We start from the raw sequence: 20,685 nt of genomic DNA, 5'->3' as shown, positions 1-20,685 counted from the left end.
CTTTTCACTGTCCATGACTTTCTTTAGTTTCTGTTCCTCACTGTAACAGGTAGATACTTCTCTTTGGTCTTTCACAGACTAACATAACCTGTCCTGCTTTTCAAAGAATAATAGAATAACTCCACATGTTCCTGGAGGGCTTTTAGGTTTACAGAGTTGTTGGGTTTTTTTCTTTTCATAACAATGGCTGTTGTGATTTCCATTTTATGTGAGGAAACTGAGGCTAAGAGAAATCAAATGATCTCATCAAGTCCAGCATCCATAGTTAATAGGTTAAAAAATAAAATTCAGAACCAATCTATTGACTTCAGGCTTCCTGCTCTTCCCACTATGTCATGCTGCCCTCTAGGACTCTGAAAGACCCTCATTATTTGGCTGTCCCATGTAAACACTTTGAGGATAGGAGGAGTGTGAGGCTTCCATGGTACCTAGATACATGCACATCTTCTGAAGTTTCCTAGTACATAAGGACAAGCATTTTCCTTGAAATACATCTTCTAGGGCTTACTATTTCAGACGTGTTTTCTCTTCATTCTTCCTGTGCTATCTGGAGAATTGTTAGCATTGCATTCTTTCTCATCCAGAGAACAAATGAAGAAACAAATTGGATTATGTGAATCCAGTAATCGCGAAAGAGATGGATGTGTGTGCATATGCATATATGTGTGTGCACATGTGTGTTTTGGGGCACAGGGACCTACTCTAGAGAATTTCTTTGTGAACTGTGAAGATAATTTCTCTGAACATTGGGAATGTGCTGCTTTTGTGAGTGAAATTATTAAACCTGTACACTTGACCTAGTTTTTCACAAATCACAAATTATCTTTTTCCAGTTCTAAGGTTAATCTCCTCACAACTCCTTTGCTCAGTATCATATGGCATTCATGAACTTCTGTTTTAGAGAGACCCAAGTTCATCGTTAGATATTTTTGGTGCAAAAGGAAATGATTTATTGTCCTACTCGGGGATTTTAGATCAAAAGGCAATAAATATCAGATGAGATAATATATGTAAAGTGCTTTACAAACCTTCAAGGGCTGTACAAATGTCAGTTATTATTATTTAGGTTGTGGGAAGCTCGCTGGAGCTGGAGGTAGAGTTTCTAAGAGTACGAGGGATCTGAAAGCTTTTGAAATATTCTGTTTGCCAAGAATTTACTCTGCGCTCAGTACCATGGTAGGTGATGAAGAAGAGGCTTGAGAGAGGATCCCTGCCCCCAGGTGATCTTGCAGTCTTGTTAGGAGCTAAGCATTAACCTAGTAAACAGTAGTGATAGTGTGAGGCAGGATACTATTAAATCCTCAACTGGATGGAATGGATTTAGTGACTGCTCTTGAGAGGAGGGTGAACCCTTTTTCATATGGAATTCTAGGTCCTTCTGAGGAAATGCCACCTTATGCTCGGTGGCACTTGTTGTCTGATGCATTCCTCCTTCTTAAACAATAAGACCCCCTTTATCCACTTTCTCCTTTGATCTTGGCCACTGTGGTGTGTTGGTGAAGTCTGTTTCATTATCGCACTGAGATCTCTGAAAATAACGTGACGACTCCATAAAGAGGACACACTACAGTGGTGCCTGCCGCTGTTTTTGGCTCCCTGGGCCATTGGGACGGCATCACTGGAACGGGCAGTAGCCCAGAGGAAGGCGGCAGGCTCTCTTAAGGGGGCTCATTAGCAGAGGAATCTCAAGGTCACCCCATAACCACTTCCCTTCAGTCCTGGGAGGACAGGCCAGGAGCTGTCGTGTCTGTGTGTATCCCAGGGAGATCCCCTGGACTAGCAGCCTCGGCTCAGAGCCAGCTTCCGCATCCTCGGAGGTGTCAGGAAGGCCTGAGGAGGTGCTCTTCCTGAGGAGGTGCTATGTCAACCCCAGAGCAGAGCATTAGGCCCCTGTGGTACCCCGGAGGGTGGTATGGCAGAGCCAGGACTTGGCTTCCAAGCCTGATTCCATCCCATTCTATCCTGGCTCAGTTAGTTACCTGGAGGCAAACCTCTGAAGTCCTTTACTGACAACTGTCTTCTCCTCTGAGACCTTGTCTGCCTGATCACAGTCACCTCCTTCCTGCTCTTCCGAGGTTCAAATCGGCTTCTGTAAAGTGTTTGTGGTCACCACATAGTCACTGGCAGGTCCAGGTCCTCACCAGGGCACCCCAGGGGAACGAGAAGGAACACGAGAGGGAAGAGAAAAGGCCTCTCTGACCTGCTGGGGAGGTCCCGTTAACCCAGGACAGAATGAGGTAGACCTGGAAACCGAAGACCCATGTTCAAGGCCTTCTCCAAGACTCCAGAGGAGCACTCCCGCCCCTCCTGTCTTCCCTTTGGCCAAGTGTTTGTAACCACCCAAGGCAGCTTCCTCCTCCTTGCCCCGGCCTGAGGGGACTTGACCAGCTGGGGCAGCATCCGTTGCTGTTTCTGCCTCTGTGGGCTCCTCTCTTCCATCTCACCCCATCTCGGCCTTAGACTTGGCGTTTAGCTCAGGGGATGGAGAACCAGCCCGACCGCCAACCAACTAGTCCTAGCTTTGTGGCTCTGGGCACACACCCTGGCCTCCGCCTCCTGCCTCTTAGGCGTGTTGCCCAGCTAAGATGAGCCATGTGTAAAGTGCTCTCACTGCTTCTTCCGGGCCTGCCTTGTGCCCCGCATGCTTCTGTGGAGGCTTCTCTGGGCCAGCCTGGTGCTGAGCGTTGGGGTACGGAGGCCTCGGCTCCCCTCGGAGGGAAATGTGGGTGCAGAACGTGGCTGGGGCTGGTCAGGCTCCGGGTACGCTCTGGTGTAGATCTGCAGGCGCCCCCTTCTCCTTTGGGATCTGGCTCCCGGGCTGTTCGGCATGTGGGGGGAGGGGGGCGTTCTTGGCACTCCGCACGGGGACATCTTTAGCACAGGAAGGAGCTTGAAATCTCGTCCAGAGCCCAATGTGGAGGCGTTGAGAGGTCGCTCCCAGCCTCGCTGCATGGCTTACATAAAGGGCCATTTCCATTCGGAGGCGGCCTTCTGGGGGTTTACCAGGAGGCTGGCGGAGAAGACGTCATGAATTCAGGGGGAAGGGATATAATGAGAATAATGCATTTGGCCAGTGATTCGAGTCTACACCTGCGCTTTCTTCCTTACGGAGAACTTCTGGTGTGGAAACTCGCTCTGCTAATGCAGTGAGCTGCCTCTTCTCTGACTTTAGTTTTAGAGCGTTGCCCCAGAGGCCGAAACTGCCCATGGTCGTACCACTGCCATGTCAGAGGCGAGATTCGAGCCCCCCTCTTTTCCAGCTCTGTTGATGGGGAGTCACAGGGCCATCCCAAGGGCCATCCCGAGGGCTGCGAGCTCCTTGGGTGTGTCTGAACTCTTAGTTCTGTAGTCCGGAGGGACCCGGGCTGGAATTCTGGCTTTTCTGCTCCCTCCATGGACAGACTTACTGGCACAGAGACAACCCTATCCACGTCCATCTCCTCGGCTGCTGCACCAGGAACAATTGGACCAAAAGGTATTTGCAGGCCCGGCCTCAGACGCTTCCGCCTGTTGGGACCCTTCCCCAGTCACTGCACCCCGTGACCTCGCCCTGCCCCTCCTCCGCCTTAGAATTGATATTAAGACTAGGTTAGGGTTAAAAAAAAGTCTTGGCGTAGGTCAGAGAGGTAACGTTTTTTATGTTAACGTGTTTTTGGCCTAAAAATAAGGATTTACGTTCAGTGCTTTTTTATTGAGTGTGCATTGGACACCCCGGAACCTTTCAAAGAGAGTAAAATGGCATTTCTTTTCTCCATTTTCTGTGCTCAGTCCTACTGTTACAGGTACCGCTGCGCCGCCCGCAGCCAGAACACGCCGGACAGCTCGGCTTCCAACCTCGGCTTCCGCTGTGCCGCTGACCGGCTCCCGGATACATGATCCAAGGCGAGGAGGGGAGGAGGCCCTGGATGAGCTTTCCCGGCGGGCTTCGAGGTGACTGAGCTCTGGTGGCTGAAATGCCCCGATTTCGGCAGTTTCTGCCCCCGCTAAGCCGCGGGCCAAAGGACCATCCCCTTCCCTCTCCTCCCCTCCCCTTCCCCCAGGAGGCCCAGTCCCTGCCTCCAGCCTTCCGTAGCCCGCCTTCATTGTGCCGCAGCTCTGCTCGGAGCTGCCATTTTAGCATTGTTTGGGGGGCGGGGGTCTTTACAGAGAAAACTGGGGACTTCGAAGAGGAATGTATGGCAAATCTGTTTTTGAGCCCAGATGGTTTTACAGGTGTCGGCCTTGCGGGATAGTAATCACGTAAATAAGAGTCTTCTCCCGTCAGGCCTCAAGGGGCGGGAGGCGGGACGACTACTCATTAGCACTTTTTTCTTCTTTAAGGACGGGAGATGGGACTGAATTTTGGGACAGTGATTCCCTCTTGGGAGGCGGGGATGGTGGGCTGCCGTTTGGCTCGGGGTCCCGAAGGCCCGAGGTGGGATGATTCTGTAGTGCTGTGTCTTTTAAACATGAAGTGCCTTTAGTTTGGAGGGGCAGCCCCGTGCTTGAGCCCCATTTTTCTTTTTGCCTGTCTTTGGTGAATGTGGCATTTGAGGTCTGTGCCCAGGCCTTGTTTATTCTAAATACAGGAGTGTTGGGGAAAGGCCTTGAAAGAATCAGATTCCCACCGTCCAGTATTCTTAATTAAAGAGTTGGGCACCTAGTGGGTGTCAGGATAACAGATGCTTTGAATTGTGCACTATTTTGAATAAATCACTGTGGGCTTAAGGAGGTTTCCATTGGACCAGTTTCTTTCCGAGGCCTTACTGTATTTGCTTATGAGGAAGGTAAGAAAGAATCCTCCCGTGACTTCATCATGGAAGTGTCTCAGGTCTGGCCACTCACGAGGAGGCAGCACGTGGCACTTTGTGTTCATTCACACCTTTTTTTTCTTCAAGGAACTCTAAGGACACCATATTGAGAGGATGCCTTCACTTGGGAGAATGGGGCAGTAAGCTGGCATACTGTTAGCAGGGTCTAGGGCCAGATTCAAGCTTTGGGGATGAGAATTCACTATTTGGTAAAAATTGTGGGGGAAACTAGAGAACAGTCTGGCAGAAACTTGATATAGACCAAAATCTCACATCATTTAGCAAGAAAAGGTCAAGATGGATACATGATCTAGGCACAGAGAGGGGTATCATAAGCAAATCAGAGAAGCTCTTCGGTTTCTTTCCTTAGAGCTTATGTGTCAGAAGCTGGTAGTTCTTCTGGCAGAAATTGATGGCCATTGGCATCCTGAACATGGTGACATTTTCTGGGAAGAAGAGTATTTACTGCTGTGCATGCATCCTTTTTTTCAGATGGCCCTAACTCTTACATGAACTCCCAGCATCCCCGAAGTGCCATTTTCCTTCTAGAAACATGGTGAAAGCCTTGGGTAGGCTTAATGAACCAAATTCACAGATTTTTTTGCCATGAACTTTGGCAAATTTTTGATCACTAGGAGAAAATTATTTTGCAATTTGGAATTGGCTCCTAGGTGTATGTCATGGTTCTTTATCCAGAGACCATGAGTGCAGGAGAAAAGCTGGTTTGAAACTGAGAGGGCATGAGTGCTCACACGTTTACAGCTGACCCTGTGACCAAGCAGGGCATTGCACTGCCCACAGTGGCATTGTTGAGAAGCAGGGTGGGGGAGTGGGGGGGGGGGTAGTGCAAAAGGGACCAGAGTCAAATCAATCCAAATTCAAGTACTACCTTTGACATGTGCTGACTGTGACCATGGACAAGTCATTTAACCTCTTATTGCACCAGCGAACTCTCTTAAGATTCCAAATTGCAAAACATCTGTCCCTCTGCATTGCCAGAGAGGTTTCTTCACTGGGGACTCCCTCCCCAAAAAAACTCATAGATCCAAATAAAACCAATATGTTATACTCTATGTACTTCATCAGTGTTCAGATTTGTAAATATTTTGAAAAATCTTCTTTAATCTGTTTACCAAATGACTTCTGAGAACCATATTTCACATCAATCCTGCTTTATTCCACTTATCTGGAATAGCTTCACATTAGTATCTGAAGTGAAAGCAGGAACAGCTAATTTAACTCATCCTTCTTTAACCTTAGAAACATGGGACCAAGTAAAAGGGACCATATCTGGGATTTCACTGCCTACTGAGCTCCAAATGGCAGAACAACCTTCTCAGATCTTGCATTTTTTAACTTGAAGCTTAGGCATAAAGGTAAGTAAGTTAACAATCCTGACAAATCAATCAGTAAACATGTATTAAGCACCTACTCTGGGCCAGGAACCATCCTAAGGAAGGCAAACCAGCCTAGTGATCTATCTGCCTCTACTACAAGACTTTGAAGATACCAAGTAGGAAGCAATTAATGCAGGTGACCTAATAATTTGACTGGATAAAAGTGGAAAAACATAATTCTGCTGGTTCCAGAGGCAGTCTTCTAGGATAGTTTTTATTTTATTTTATTTTTAACCCTTACTTTCTGTCTTAGAGTCAATACTATATATTGGTTCCAAGGCAAAAGAGTGAGAAGGGCTAGGCAATGGGGGTTAAGTGACTTGCCCAGGTTCACACCCAGCTAGGAAGTGTCTGAGGCTAGATTTGAACTCAGGATCTCATCTCCAGGTCTGGCTCTTTAATCACTGAGCTACCTAGTTGCCCCCCTACTAGGATAGTTTTTAAATTGAAAAGAAGCCCTGAAGTGAGATAAAATTGTAATGGACTTTCTTATCAATAAAGATTTTGCAGATTCTGTGGAGTATGGCTGAAATCTGACTCTTTAAATTGGTCATAAAAACTATGGTACTGGCTAAGAGACAGAAGAGAGGATCAGTGGAATAGACTTGGGTTAAGTGACATCAGCAAGACAGTGTATGATAAACCCAAAGAGCCCAACTTTTGGGACAAAAATCCACTATTTGACAAAAACTGCTGGGAAATTTGGAAAACAGTATGGGAGAGATTAGGTTTAGATCAACATCTCACACCCTACTCTAAGGTAAATTCAGAATGGGTGAATAACCTGAATATAAAGAGGGAAACTATAAATAAATTAAGTAAGCACAGAATAGTATACTTGTCAGATCTCTGGGAAAGGAAAGATTTTAAAACCAAGCAAGAGTTAGAGAAAATTACAAAATGTAAAATAAATTATTTTGATTATACTAAATTAAAAAGCTTTTGTACAAACAAAAACAATGCAGGTCTAATTACTCAAATATACAAGGAGTTAAAGCAATTGTATTAAAAATCAAGCCATTCCCCAATTCATAAATGGGCAAGAGACATGAATAGGCAATTTTCAGATAAATCAAAAGTATCAATAAGCACATGAGAAAGTGTTCTAAATCTCTAATAATTAGAGAAATGCAAATCAAAACAATGCTGAGGTATCACCTCACACCTAGTAGATTGGCTAAAATGATAGCAGGGGAGAGTAATGAGTGTTGGAGGGGATGTGGCAAAATTGGGACATTAATGCATTGCTGGTGGAGTTGTGAGCTGATCCATTCATTCTGGATGGCAATTTGGAATTATGCCCAAAGAGCAATAAAAGACTACCTACCTGCCTTTTGATCCAGCCGTACCATTGTTGGGTTTGTACCCCAAAGAGATCATAGATAAACAGACTTGTACAAAAATATTTATAGCCACGCTTTTTGTGGTGGCAAAAAACTGGAAAATGAGGGTATGCCCTTTAATTGGGGAATTGCTGAACAAATTGTGGTATATGCTGGTGATGGAATACTATTGCGGTCAAAGGAATAATAAACTGGAGGAATTCCATGTGAACTGGAAAGACCTCCAGGAATTGATGCAGAGCGAAAGGAGCAGAGCCAGAAGAACCTTGTACACAGAGACTGATACACTGTGGTAAAATCGAATGTAATGAACTTTTGTACTAGCAGCAATGCAATGATCCATAACAATTCTGAGGGACTTATGGAAAAGAATGCTATCCACATTCAGAGGAAGAACTGCAGGAGAGGAAACATATAAGAAAAACAACTGCTTGAACACAGTGGTTGAGGTGGACATGATTGGGGATGTAGACTCCAAACTACCACACCTATCAACAATTTGGAAATAAGTCTTGATCATTGACACATGTTAGAACCAGTGAGTGGAAATTCGCATTAGCTATGGGGGGGGGGGGAGGGAGAAGGAGGTTGGGGGGTGAAGGGGAAAGAACATAAATCACGTAACCATGATAACTTTTCTAAAAAATAAAAATTATGTTAAAAGTCTACCTTATTTTACCAATTAGAAATAAACATATTTTCTTGATTAACATCCCCAACCAGCTTAACTATGATGTCTCAATATGATTTTTAAAAAACAGGCTGAAATAAGAATTCTGGAATTTTACCTGAAATTTTTTTATGAATCTCATAAAGGAACAAAATTGATTAGCTTGATTTTCCTGTCTTTAGCTTTATCTGTAGTGGAGACAGTCAGCAAACATTTATGAAGTGCTTACTATGTGCCAGGCACTGTATTAAGCCCTGAGGATACAAAGGGAGGCAAATGATTCCCTGCTCTCGAGGATCTCAAACCATTGGTTTCTTTTATCAGTGACCTGGATCCAAGTTGGGGTTGGACTATGAGAAATCACATTAACTTGCTCTGCTCCCAAAGCAGTACCTGCCACCTCTTTCCTATCCCTCCTAATGTGGAAATCATAATCACTGAGCATGAGCCTTCCAAGGCTGAGATGAGATCTCTCTCCCCCATACCTTAGACAAAACAAAATCAAAATAGTGATTACATTAAATAGCAATGCCGCTGAACCTCAGCATACTCTGCCAGCTGTAAGGTACCAGTCTTGATCTGAAGGTAAATAGTATTGGGAGGAAGTGGGAAATGATGCCTTCTTGTGCTTTCTGGTCAGTAAACTCCTAGATTGAAAATTTTTTCCTTTCCAGGTGTTTGTTTTGTGTGATTTCTATCTATAAACAATAAAAACTGCCAAAGAATGGACCTGAGCTTGTTTATTTATGATGAATAGAAAATTGCTGTTCACTATTTTCTTAGATGCTCAAAACAGTTTGCAAATGATGGACACAAAAGACCTCAGATGAAGAACAAGCAACAGTTTTGAAAAATTGGATGCTTTTTTTTTTTTTTTTTTTTTGCTTATGGTAGAGAAAGGGTTTGATTCATTTCTTAATTAAAAATGGGAAGCCATTGCAAATTATATTCAGTTAAGTTGGGAAGTGAGATGTGCTCATTTCAAAAGCTTCCCCTGTTAGGATAGGAAAATTGATGGGGATTAGTAATGAGTTATTTTCTTGCTTCAGGCCATGAGTTTTAATCTGACTCCAAATGGTAATGACCCCAAAGAAATTATTATTTGAAAGCTGGTAAGGGGCCTTTGTGAGAAATAGCCCTATGGTTCGTAGGGGATAGAATTGAGACCATTTCAGAATATTGAAGGCATGATAACTTTCCTGAGGGATTTGGGCCTGGGCTCCACTTTGTTTTTGAATTTAATCTTACTATGTACAAACTTGTGTATGCATTGTCTCATTTGAGCTGTACAACAAGTCAGTGAGAGTCAGGGGAAGATTTATTATTTCCTTTTTACAGATAGGGAAATGGAAGCACAAGAGTGTTTAAGCCTTAGAATTGGAGTCTGAGAATATGGGTTCAAAAACCTAACTCTGCCACTTAAAACCTCTGTGACCATGGGAAAATCTCTGGAGTTCTCTGGACAGCATATTTCCAAGCAGAGGGGCAGAAGGGTACTTCTTAGGCATACCTGCCCTTGATCAAAGACTCGTGGTCAGTCCAAGGACAGAAAACACTCTGGTGGGAGAGGGGGACACTAAGGAAGGAGGCTGCATTTGAAAAGCCAACAGGAGTCTTGTGGTCCATCCCAACCATGCAAAAAGCCAGAGCCAGAACCGGTCCCATTCATGGCCAAGTCTGTTTTATTAACTTTTTAACTGCATTGACCAGAAACTTCCCTGGCTGGAAGGTGGGACCTGGCTGTGAATAAGATTCAACAGGGCCACTTTTGATTGTTGTTCACCTGATGACAGCCAGGAGGCTCTGGTACTTGGGTGAGAAGAAAAGATGTCCATAAAAGGCATGCCAAACTGTTTTTTTGTTGGCTACGCTGCTGCTTGGCTTGGGGGGTTAATTCTTTAAAGGGATATTTTGTGCTGTTCCTTTAAATCCTTCCTTCCAGCTAAATCCCTTAAAGAATTATTACTTTATTATTATAGGCAACATCTGTTTGGGACCTAAATTGAGGCAGAAAATCTGGACGGTGTCCAGGTGAGAAAGTTTTTAATGGTTTAGTGAATAAAATACAGGAGATGCCATTAAGGGGTTCAGGAACAAAAGGGAAGTGGTAAGCGTGGAAGACAGCGATCCCCCATTCTCCATCTTCTACCTGAGGAGCTTGCTGTGGCCATGATAGCAGATCCACCTCATGATGTTTTTTAGGGGACCAAATGAGTGAAGTGACTTGTCCAGAGTCACAGAAGTCTCTGAGGTCATATTAGAACTTGACTCCGAGCCCAGCACCACCTGCTGCACCTCCCTGTGATTCTTGGGTCTAAATAAGAGGAATCTATTAACTTGTAGGAGAGACTTGTTGACTGTGTTTCACCGTGTGGGACAGAAAGTTGTGCCGATTTGTGGGCCTTTGGTGACGCCTGCCTGTGGGGTTAAGTGGCCCAGCCCGACTGAACCTAGTCATTCACCACCTTGGTGGCTCTGCGGAGTCCGTCCAGGGAGGCCCTGACTGTGTCTGGTCTGAAGCTGTGCTGGTGAATCTGTGGCATGCGTGCCTGCCGCCACCCGCCAGAGGGCGTACTAGAAGGCCGGAGGGACGCGGGGCAGAGCCGTTCCCCTCCCCTTCTCACTTCCCCGCCCCTCTGCCCAGCAACCAATGGGAGTGCTTCTTCCCTCCCCTGTCTGTGGTGAAGCACTGGGCCTAGGGACTCAGGCTGTGTGTGGGTGGTGCTAATGGCAGCCTGTTGAGTCTGGGGAAGAGGATTCCTATGGTGGTGACGGTGGGGAGCAGAGCTCACAGCGTGGCATATAGCTGGAGGGGAGAGGCCTGCTCGGTCCCTTTCCTCTCTCTCCACATGGGCCTCTCCTCACCCGCCCCTCTGCCCAGCAGCCAATGGGAGCGCTTCCTCCGTGGGGTAAAGGGGGGGCTGGGGCGTGGTGGGGGCGGGGCCCAGCACTCCATCTAGCCTATAAAGAGCGGAGCCTACTTTGCCCCACGCCATCCTCTGCAATGAAGACCACATCTGACCTGACACTGCGGAGCTCGCGGGAGACCCTGGCGGGCTGGGGCCGGAAAATCTCAGCATCACTAGAAGGGAAATGGCCCTCCCTCCCCCACCCCGCTGCTATCAGGACTGGGGGAGGGGGAGACACGCTGCTGATGGCACCCTTTGGGGAGTTCGTGGCGTAGATGGCCTAGGCCAGCAACGGGACGTGGTCACCAGCGGCCATGCTGCTACCTGCCATACTTGGCAGTGTTTGTTATGGGATTTCCATTATTTTGGGTCATTTTTTTTCCCACCCCCTTCCTGCTCCCACTCTTCTTTTTCTTGTTAGTAGCAAAGCTCTTCTAGTGTCACTGTGTAGAAAGGAAGGCAGAAAGCTTTGTAGAGGGCTGGTATGACCCCCCTGGGTCTGGGGAGCTGTGGCTGGAGTCCTGGGCCTGGTGTAAGCTTTCAGGGGCTTCCCCGCTGAGCAGGAGCAATAAGCCGTGGTATTTTCTGAAAAATCACCTCCAGTGCCTGGCCTGAGCAGCTGGTCATTAAAATAAGTTGTCTGTGGAAGGGCTGCCTGTCTGGGACCTTCAAGGTGTTTGGTTCATAGGGCATCAAGACCTTTCCTGGCATATCCCACAGTGACAACCTTCATCTAAGGAGCTGGAAAACCCTGGAAGTTAGGGAAGTGGCGGGCTGTTGCTGGCTTCCCAAGGCCAAAAAACATGCCTCCCTGGCTTACATGGGATACATGAGGCCTCTTTGGCTTTTCTGCCTAATGGTAGACTAGTGATAGTCCCCCCCTACCACTATTCACAAGCTACTTTGTATTGTGAATTAGGACTCATTCAGCCTCAACTGTGTGAGGCTGGACAAGTCACAACCTCTGTGGGCCTGTTTCTTCCTCTATAAAATATGAAATCTATTAAATGTCCCTTTAGGCCTTTTTTTGTCTCAGACCTATAGTTTTATACCTTAAAGCAGTGATTCCCAAAGTGGGTGCCACCGCCCCCTGGTGGGTGCTACAGCAATCCAGGAGAACTGTGATGGCCACAGGTGCATTTGGGGGCGGTGAATAACTGTAAGGGGGCCGTGATAGTATGTGACAGGGGGCGCTAAGTAATATTTTTTCCGGAAAGGGGGCGGTAGCCCAAAAAAGTTTGGGAACCACTGCCTTAAAGACTATTAATTCAACCAACATGAGCACCTGCTTTGGGCTGTAGTTGAAAAGAACAGTAAAGAAGAATCTCCTGTGCTCCTGGAAGGTGGGATGTAGTTGGGAAGGTGATGGACCATCCACTCATCAACCCTCTACTGAGTGTCTGCGACATGCCAGGCACTGCGCTTGGCCATGGGGCTATGAGGACAAAGAATGAAGCAATCTCTTCTAAAGGAGCTTCTATTCAATGGGGAGGCAACCGATACTTATAAGAATAGCATAAGACATAAAAGAAATACAAATATATGAAAGATATTTAAATACAATGTAGTTTGGGATGAAGGGAAATCATATTTGGGGGAGAGGTGGGAAGGCTCCAAACAAGATACTGCCTGAGCTACAACTTAAGGAAGAGTATTAAGGAGGGTATGAACTAATAAATGAGAATATACGCTAAGACAACATAGTGTGGTAGACGAGAGTCCTGGATTGGGAGAGAATCTATATTCAAAACCTGGCCTCATGACCAGTCATTCTCTGTGTGACCTTATTCTCAGAATGAGCAGCTAAAACCAGACAGACAACAGGCCATGGCAGCATTTTTGTTGTTGGAAAAATTGTGACCAGGATGGGAGATTCAATTCAACAATAATCCCCATTTCACTCTGCTTGGACTAAATGCAAGGCACTCCTGAAAAGCTATTAACAAAATAGACCTGAGCTCAAGAAGTGAGCATTTTGCTGGTGAGAAACCTGCCTAGGAATAAGTTAAATAAATCTGAGGAGGGAGGGAGCACTAGCAGATGAGGGGTTGGGGGAGGCTTACGGGGGACTGGGAGGGAGAGCATCCCAGGTACAGCGACAGAACTCTACCCAGGACAAGGCCACATGTGTTAGATGAATCTGGGACAACAGAGGCAACAATCTCAGGATGGAGAATGGTCGAAGAGACCCTAATACAGCATGCTTCTGCTTCTTGAGGGGTGACCCATTGCTCCTTGGTGCCACCCAGGGCTCTCTGGGATGGCTCCAATTGTTAGGAAATCTCCCCCTTACCTCAAGCCAGAGTTGTCCTTGCATCTTCCATCCACTGCCCTCAGTTTTGCCCTAGATTGGTGAATGAGGGCACTAACATGTCCTGAAGCACATCAGGGAATCCTCCAGGAGGTTGCTTATTTTGGCCAGAGCCAAGGCAGGGCAAGGCTTGGGATTGGGCCCAAAGTACAAGCTCCACCTTCTGATACTGATCCCCTTGCTTTCTGCCTATGTGACCTTGACTCCATTAGCTGTAAAATCTGGGGACTAGATGGCCTCTAAGGTCTGCTCAGCTATTTGAATCTTGTGTCCATGAATTCCACCAGTCCCCCTCCCCTCCCCAGGGGAAATAAAAATGTTGCCTGGACCTAGAGGAGGAAGCGTGTCAGTTGCTGAGATTGTACCAGTTTGACCTATTACTGGGTATTTTAAAAATCTAGGGCAACTTCTTTTAATTAGAAAAATTTAGGAAAAACAAGTTTGTTTGGGGGAAGAGAAGAGGGAGGAAATAGCATAGGACATATGGGCATATACTTTCTGCATTTTGCTCAAAGGAAATCCTGTATTTGAAATTGTCCAGGCCACAGCAAGTCAGTAATGTTCCAGTAATCACTGGTCTTAACACAGCCATCAGTCAGGTCACTCAGTAAAATACCCAAGGTTAAGATTACAAATCTCCACAGGCCAGTGTTTCCCTCTCCTCCCCTTTCTTCCAAAGAATGACCTGTGTTTGGGCAGTGATTGTGTTCCTGCAAAGCAGTTGGTTCTAGAGCTCTCCCTCCCTCTTTCTCTTTCCTTCTCCTCTGTCCCTCTTCCTTTCTCTCTGACTTCCCTCTCCTTTTCTCTCAAGTTCTCCCTCCATTTCTCTCCTCCTTCCTCCCTCCCCTGCTCTGCTCTGTCTCTCCAATTCTCCCTCCCTAACTCCCTCTAGCCCTTTCTCTCTCCTCCCTCTCTCTTTTCTCTCTTCCCTTCTCCCTTCCCCCACTTCTCTCCCTCTCCTATCTCTCCCTCCATTTCTTTCCTCCTCTCTCTCCCTCCCACCCACTCTGTCTCTGTCCCTCCCTCTCTGTCTCTCCTCTTTCCTCTCTGCCTGTCTCTGTCTTCTGCTTTCCCTCTCTGGGGATGCAAAGAGGAATTATCAGCTCAATGACTAGGCTGGGCCACATTAGACGGATCTCACTCCTTTGATAATGCGGGAAGGGGAGACATGGGGAAAAGGGAAAGGAAAGCACTTTGCTAGGTTAGGCTTGTTCCCTGGCAGCTTGGCAAAGGGTTCGGGTCCGAGGGCCCCGACGAGATTAAGTTTTGGGAAAGGAGGATAAAGTTTCGGCCCTCCACGGTTGCTGCTCTTCGTGTTAACAAACGGAAGTTAATCCCGAAGGCCTGGCTGCCGCGATGGGTGGATTGAGAAGTAGCCAGCCTGTGGCCGCCTCCATTCTCGAGCTCCTGTTGGGCCTCGGTCACTAGATAATTCTTTGGGAATTGGGGGTGGTGGTGGCGCGCCTCTAGTTTTCTGTTTCTTCTCTGCTTATTTTCTTCCCAGCCACGGGACACTCAACTAGAGGGCTGGTCAGGTCTCCGTGACGTGCTGAGTCTTCTGTATCCATCCACAGAAAGTAAACCCTCATCGCCAGATGAGTTTCGGCATCATTGCACGCGTGCTCCCCCTGGTGGCGGCGGAGTGATTCCTGAAGCTTAAGCTCAAACCAAAGCGCATGATGGACGAGAGCTAGACCAGACTTGAACCCTTTCGTTTTACTGAGAGTAAAGATGAAGCCCAGGTACAGATCAGGGATCTGAACTGAGGTCCGGTCGTTTCCAATTCCCTTTTCTGCTACATTATGTTACTTTATCAAGAATTCACGTTTCTATAGTGTTTTGCAATGACTAAATAAGCATGTATTATGCTTTTAAAATGTTATTTAGCCTGGGAATGGCAGCACAAAAAAGAACTATTCTCTGCCCTCAAGGGATGGATCTTTGAATCAATGGACCAAATCCTCCTCGTAGCTGAAAGGTAGGGGCAGTAAAATTTTGTCCTCTCTGCCTTAAAAGTGAGCCCGAGGCTCACAGGGTCTCAGTGTCTTAACCATGCTCATACATCTAGCCTGTGGCAGTCAGGACTAGAAACTTCCATTTGGGGAACCAGTCTTCTCAAGAGCTGGCATTTTTGGAAAACTCTGCAACACCACAGGAACTCAGAGAAGAGTTGGAAATTCTTGACATCATTTTTTAAAAAACCCTTACCTTCCATCTTAGAATCAAAATGACATTGGTTTCAAGATGGAAGAGTGGTCAATGGGGGTTAAATGACTTGCCCAGGATCACACAGCTGGGAAGTGTCTGAAGCCAGATCTGAACCCAGGACCTCATCTCTAGGTCTGGCTTTCTATCCCTACTGTGACATCTTGATGTATGATCAGCCATTTTTTGCTCAAAAACCTCCAACAAAGTAGGAGTGGGGTGGGTGTGGGTTGGGGGAAGGTCTTGTATGTAATTGAAACTTAAGAACCAGGAGAATCTCATAATGCTTACTTGATCTGTCAAGCTAATGGGGAATGTTACTACAATTAACCCTAACTCTGATTTTATCTGATGTAAGAAAATGCCTTTCCCTCCTCCCATACCAGAGACCCATTTCCGTCATCTTAGCCTGTGCTGGCTTCCATGACTGAAGTCATTGCTCACAAGATACAGTGCGCTTACAGTTTACAAAGTGCTTTTGAACTTTGGAGGGTAGGTGCTATTAAACTTCACTTTATAGATGAGGAGACTGAGAATCACTGATGAAGTAATTTGCCCAGAATCACAGATTGTCAGAGATTCAAATCATGACTCCCAGCTCTCCATCCACTGCCCTATGACTCTGAGGGACCAAGCATATATAAGGCATAGAGTAGTTTTAGTAAAACAAGTGATGACAGTAAGATCAGATTTTACAATATGATTCATCTATTTTTATGTCGGATATGTGTTTCGGTTGCAATAGAGAAGGACCATAGGATATAAGTATTTATCTGGTGTTCAAGGCATGTTTAAAGCACACAAAATGCCAAGGCAGATTCAATGATCTGCTGGATAATCTCAATTTTGGCAGAAAAGAGGTTCTCACCCATGGCAGTTACAAGTGTGATAGAATATCCTATGCAGAGTACAAATAGAAGAAAGATTCCATAGCAATGCCACAGTCTTCCAAATGATTCTGTTAGTTGATTTTATACTAACCAAATCAAGTCCCCCAAGTCCATAAAGGCTCCTTGATGAAATCCATATTCATTTGAAAGAGGTTAACCTAGCTGCTGTCCATGCTGAAGAACTCAAATGTATAAAAATCCAATTTGGATCAATAAACATGAAGCACCTATTACACTTGTGCTTATTGCCCAGTGCCCACATGATGTGTGCTTGGATGGGCAGTTCAATGAGTATAAGTGTCTTGGATTGGTGCCATAGAATTTGGCATGGATAGGACCCAGAATTGAATAAGAGATGATGCTGTAAGGATTTAAAATTGTTTTTATGCTAATATGAAAATTCTAAAGTAATGTTGTGGTTGCTGATTTAAAAAATTAACTCTTAAGTCACAAGTCTGTTAGCTGCTCTTAACACTTTAGTTTAATAGCGATATAGTAAAAGAGAGAAATTGTAGGAAGTAGAAAGTATTGCCCTATAATTTCTGACCAAAGAAGTCCAGCTCACCACCTGGCAAGGGTCAATCTCTATCTCTCTCAAGTCTCTTGTCCCAATCTCTACATGGAGCCGTGGTAGTCTCTTAAGGCAGGAATCCCAGTGGTGTCTTCAGCAAGGATTCCACCAACTCATCCTCCTCAAGAAAAGGAAAGCCTCTTCAGAACCAATCTCTCCAGAATCCAAGAAAGGAAGGCCAGCTACTCACCCAGCAAGCTGATGCAAGATCCAAGGAAAGAATCTCCTTCTTCAGTCTAGCTCACCAAAGCAGAGTGTTCAAAGATGAACTCCAAAGGAGAAGTTCAAAGGAGAAGTTCCTTGGACAAGAAGTTCAGGATTTTTTTATGGTCCTTTTTCCACATTACTTCCTGTCCCTTTCCCACTTTATGGGAACCAATCACAGCATTTCAATTTACCTAGTACTGCCCAGGGGTGGGGCAGTGGCCTCTGGAGTTGTCACCCACTCCAGCAAGTGACTAGTGAACTCTCTTACTTAGTGCCAAGTAGGGGTACTTTAAGTTCTTGATTTGATTAGCTAAAAGTAGGCAAGAGGAGAGTTAATCCTATCTTCACAATGCTGGACAGCCCATGGGAAAGTGCATTTCTTCCAATGGTCTTAAGGTACTTGCTTACCACTGGAGTCCATCTCTTCAACATCGGCATTCTTCCAGGGATACCGCAGGGTTATGAATCAAAGAATGTTACAATCTTAGAAGAATCAAAATTGCAGGGGACACAAAAGACATTCAGTTTAGAACTGACTAGAGGACACTATGGATGACATTTCAAAGATGTAGTAGAGTTAAAGGAAGAGAAAACAAAGACAGTTAAGACTAGAGGGAGAAGTGACAGGCTCTGAAGATTCTGAAGTGAGTGAATTCAAATCAAGCCACATGGTGGCATCCTTCTGCAAATCAGTTTCCACATCTGAGAAGGGGATTGGACTAGAAGTCTAAGGGATTTTCCAAACTAGCATTCTATAAATCTATGAAGTCTGTTCACTGACTTTTATTATTATAATGATCTGATTGAATGCTAGCTCAGAGCCCCCAGTTGTAGACATTGCTCTGCCAAAATAGCTGTCTTAATTCTCTTTCCTCTCCTGGGATGCTCTCCTTTCAGTCCCTCTTTCTGACTGCATTCCCAGGCTAGCAAGTGCCTATAGTTAACAATATAATTGTGAATACAAAGTAATTTTTTTTTATCAACCTAGCCTAGAAGCGTAGTGACCATTGACAAGCCAGATCTCCTTACCAAACAGCACAGAAGCATTCATTTGCTACCTTTTCCTTACCTTGGGCCAGTTGGCCTCTCACTGGGCACTACTGTGGCCTCCTACTCTCAGAGGTTCACCATATTAGTACTGCCTTTAGCGGAGATACCCAGTCGGTTTAGTCCTACTTCAACTCAGAACTAAGCACAAGAAATCCACTAGCCTCAGCCTCCCCTAGTAACAGGAATTATAGATGTTCCACCTGGTCAAAGTAAACATTTAAAGCAAAACGAACAAAAAAACGGGCAAGTTGTTAAACATTTTTTTCCCCTGTGCCCAGAGGAAGAAGATTCAGACACTCATGAGGGAGTCCAAGGGAAAAACAGAATGCAGAATTATTGAGGTGGGAGGCGGGTGCATTGTAGGCTGGGGAGGGGGTGGTTTCAGTAGCACAGCATCTGTTTCAATATGGTTTGTGCATGATTAACCCACACAGCTTTGCTCCCAGAGCCCTGGCACTCGTTCTCAGCTGCCTCTGCCTTCGCTTCTCATCTTCTAACTCCACGTGTCTTCTCAGGACTTCCCTTTCTATAGCTACTCAAGGAGCTCCTTCGAAATACTGACTCCAGTCTGGTCTCCCTAGAAATGAATGTTCAGCTCTCTTTTAGGGCCACTCTGGGGAGAATTTCATCATGTTCAGCCCCATAGACAGCCTCCTTTCTAATTCAGTCTAGAAACTTGTTTGCATTTCATAAAGGAATCATCAGGTGCGGCCATATTTTATAGTTAGCACTTTGTGGCTGGCTGTCCCCTTTCTTTCTATGATCAGATCCTGGGCTGGGGGTTGGGATCAACTCCCCTACAACAGTTATAAAAATGGAAATGGAAATAAACCAGAATGAAATAATGCCGTGTAACCATGACGATCAAAGCACAGAGAAGAGATCATCCTTCCAGCCAGTGATGTGATCCCTCCTCCCTTCCCCGCCTTCTCTTCCTGCTTCTCATCTTGGTCCAGTTCTCATCCAGGACAAGCTTTAAAGTGGCAAGTGTGAAGGTGGCACCCCCAAGGCCATTCTTGACCAATTCCCCCTTAATGGCATTTGACTCCTTCAATGGTAGTGTTGGTCTTGTCAGCAATATCCTTAGCTCTCCCCTCCTTCATCCTTTACTTAGAGACTCCTATTAGGAGCCCATCTTGCTCACTCTTAAATCCGTACCTCTGATTCTATGGTTGAAATGTCCAGCATAGCCCAAGCCTGGCTGTCCTCTGTAATGTACATGGATTTAATGCAGTTATTTGTGTAAAGAGCTACCCAAGGATAATGAAATCTAATAATAATAATAGCCAGCATTTGTGTAACAGGACTTTACAGATACCTCATTTGATGTTCAACAAATATGGGGGATAGGTTTTTTATAACTACTATTATCCCCATTTTGGTTATATACTTAGTTATAACTATTATTATCCCCAATTTGTTATAATTATTATAATAATAACTCTTATAATCCCCATTTTAGAGATGAGGAAATCAAGATAGAAGTAATGCAACTTGCCTAGGATTACATAGCTGGTGAATGTCTTATGTCAAATTTGAACTCGGGTCTTCCTGACTCCGATCCACTATTCTGTCCACTAGAATACCTTGCTGTGGCTTATCTTTCCTTATAATTTTTTTTCAAAAAGAAAAGAATTAGTGAGGAATGGGGGGGGGTTGTCACTCTGGTTTTCTTTTTTCCTTTGTCAAGAAAAATCCATAGGAAGCCTTTTAAAGGGCCTTGTAGAAGACAATGTTTTTGTCTGAAGCAGGAGTGGGGTGGGGAGAGAGAGAGAGAGAGAGAGAGAGAGAGAGAGAGAGAGACAGAGAGAGAGAGACAGAGAGAGAGAGACAGAGAGAGAGAGACAGAGAGACAGAGAGACAGAGAGAGACAGAGACAGACTGGCTGGAAGCAAAAGACTGACAATAAAGAGAGGAACAGGACAGCCATTTGATCCTAAAGAAGAAAGTGTAGAACCTGATAGTTGCCAGGGATAAGATGCATGCTTAAGGGTCTTCTGACAGAAGGATGCTCCTTAACTTAATTTAATTTTAATTTAAAAAAATATTTTGATCATTTAAGATGCCCCTTTCACCCTTCTATTCTAATCCCCTGCCCACAATTGAGAACACAAGAAATAAACAAAATCCATTATATAGAAACATAATCATTCAAAACAAATTTCAACACTGACCAAGTTCAACAATAATTTGTCTTGTTTGGCATTAATTCCTTCACTTCTCTATAAGGAGTGAGTAGCACATTTCAACATCAGTCTTCTAGAATCCTGGCTGCCCATTACTGAGAAGATAAGTGTTCAGGACCATCATATTCTAGCATATTTGTATACCATGACTTGTTC

General features: G+C 45.2%; 1 protein-coding gene across 1 annotated transcript in view; it reads left to right on the top strand.

The window, feature by feature from the left end:
* The window catches only part of SUMF1 (sulfatase modifying factor 1), a 104,121-nt gene extending 99,414 nt beyond the window's left edge, over nt 1-4,707 (top strand). The window contains exon 9 of the mRNA XM_044662828.1: nt 3,769-4,707. Within this exon, the coding sequence (XP_044518763.1) occupies nt 3,769-3,876 (108 nt within the window). The 3' untranslated portion in view covers nt 3,877-4,707. The remainder of the gene's footprint in view (nt 1-3,768) is intronic.
* The last annotated feature ends 15,978 nt before the right edge of the window (nt 4,708-20,685 follow it).

This window comes from Gracilinanus agilis, chromosome 1 (genome assembly GCF_016433145.1).
Source record: "Gracilinanus agilis isolate LMUSP501 chromosome 1, AgileGrace, whole genome shotgun sequence".
NCBI classification, from domain to species: domain Eukaryota; kingdom Metazoa; phylum Chordata; class Mammalia; order Didelphimorphia; family Didelphidae; genus Gracilinanus; species Gracilinanus agilis.
Note: the sequence above shows the minus strand (reverse complement) of the source record. Positions and strands in the feature narration are given on the sequence as shown.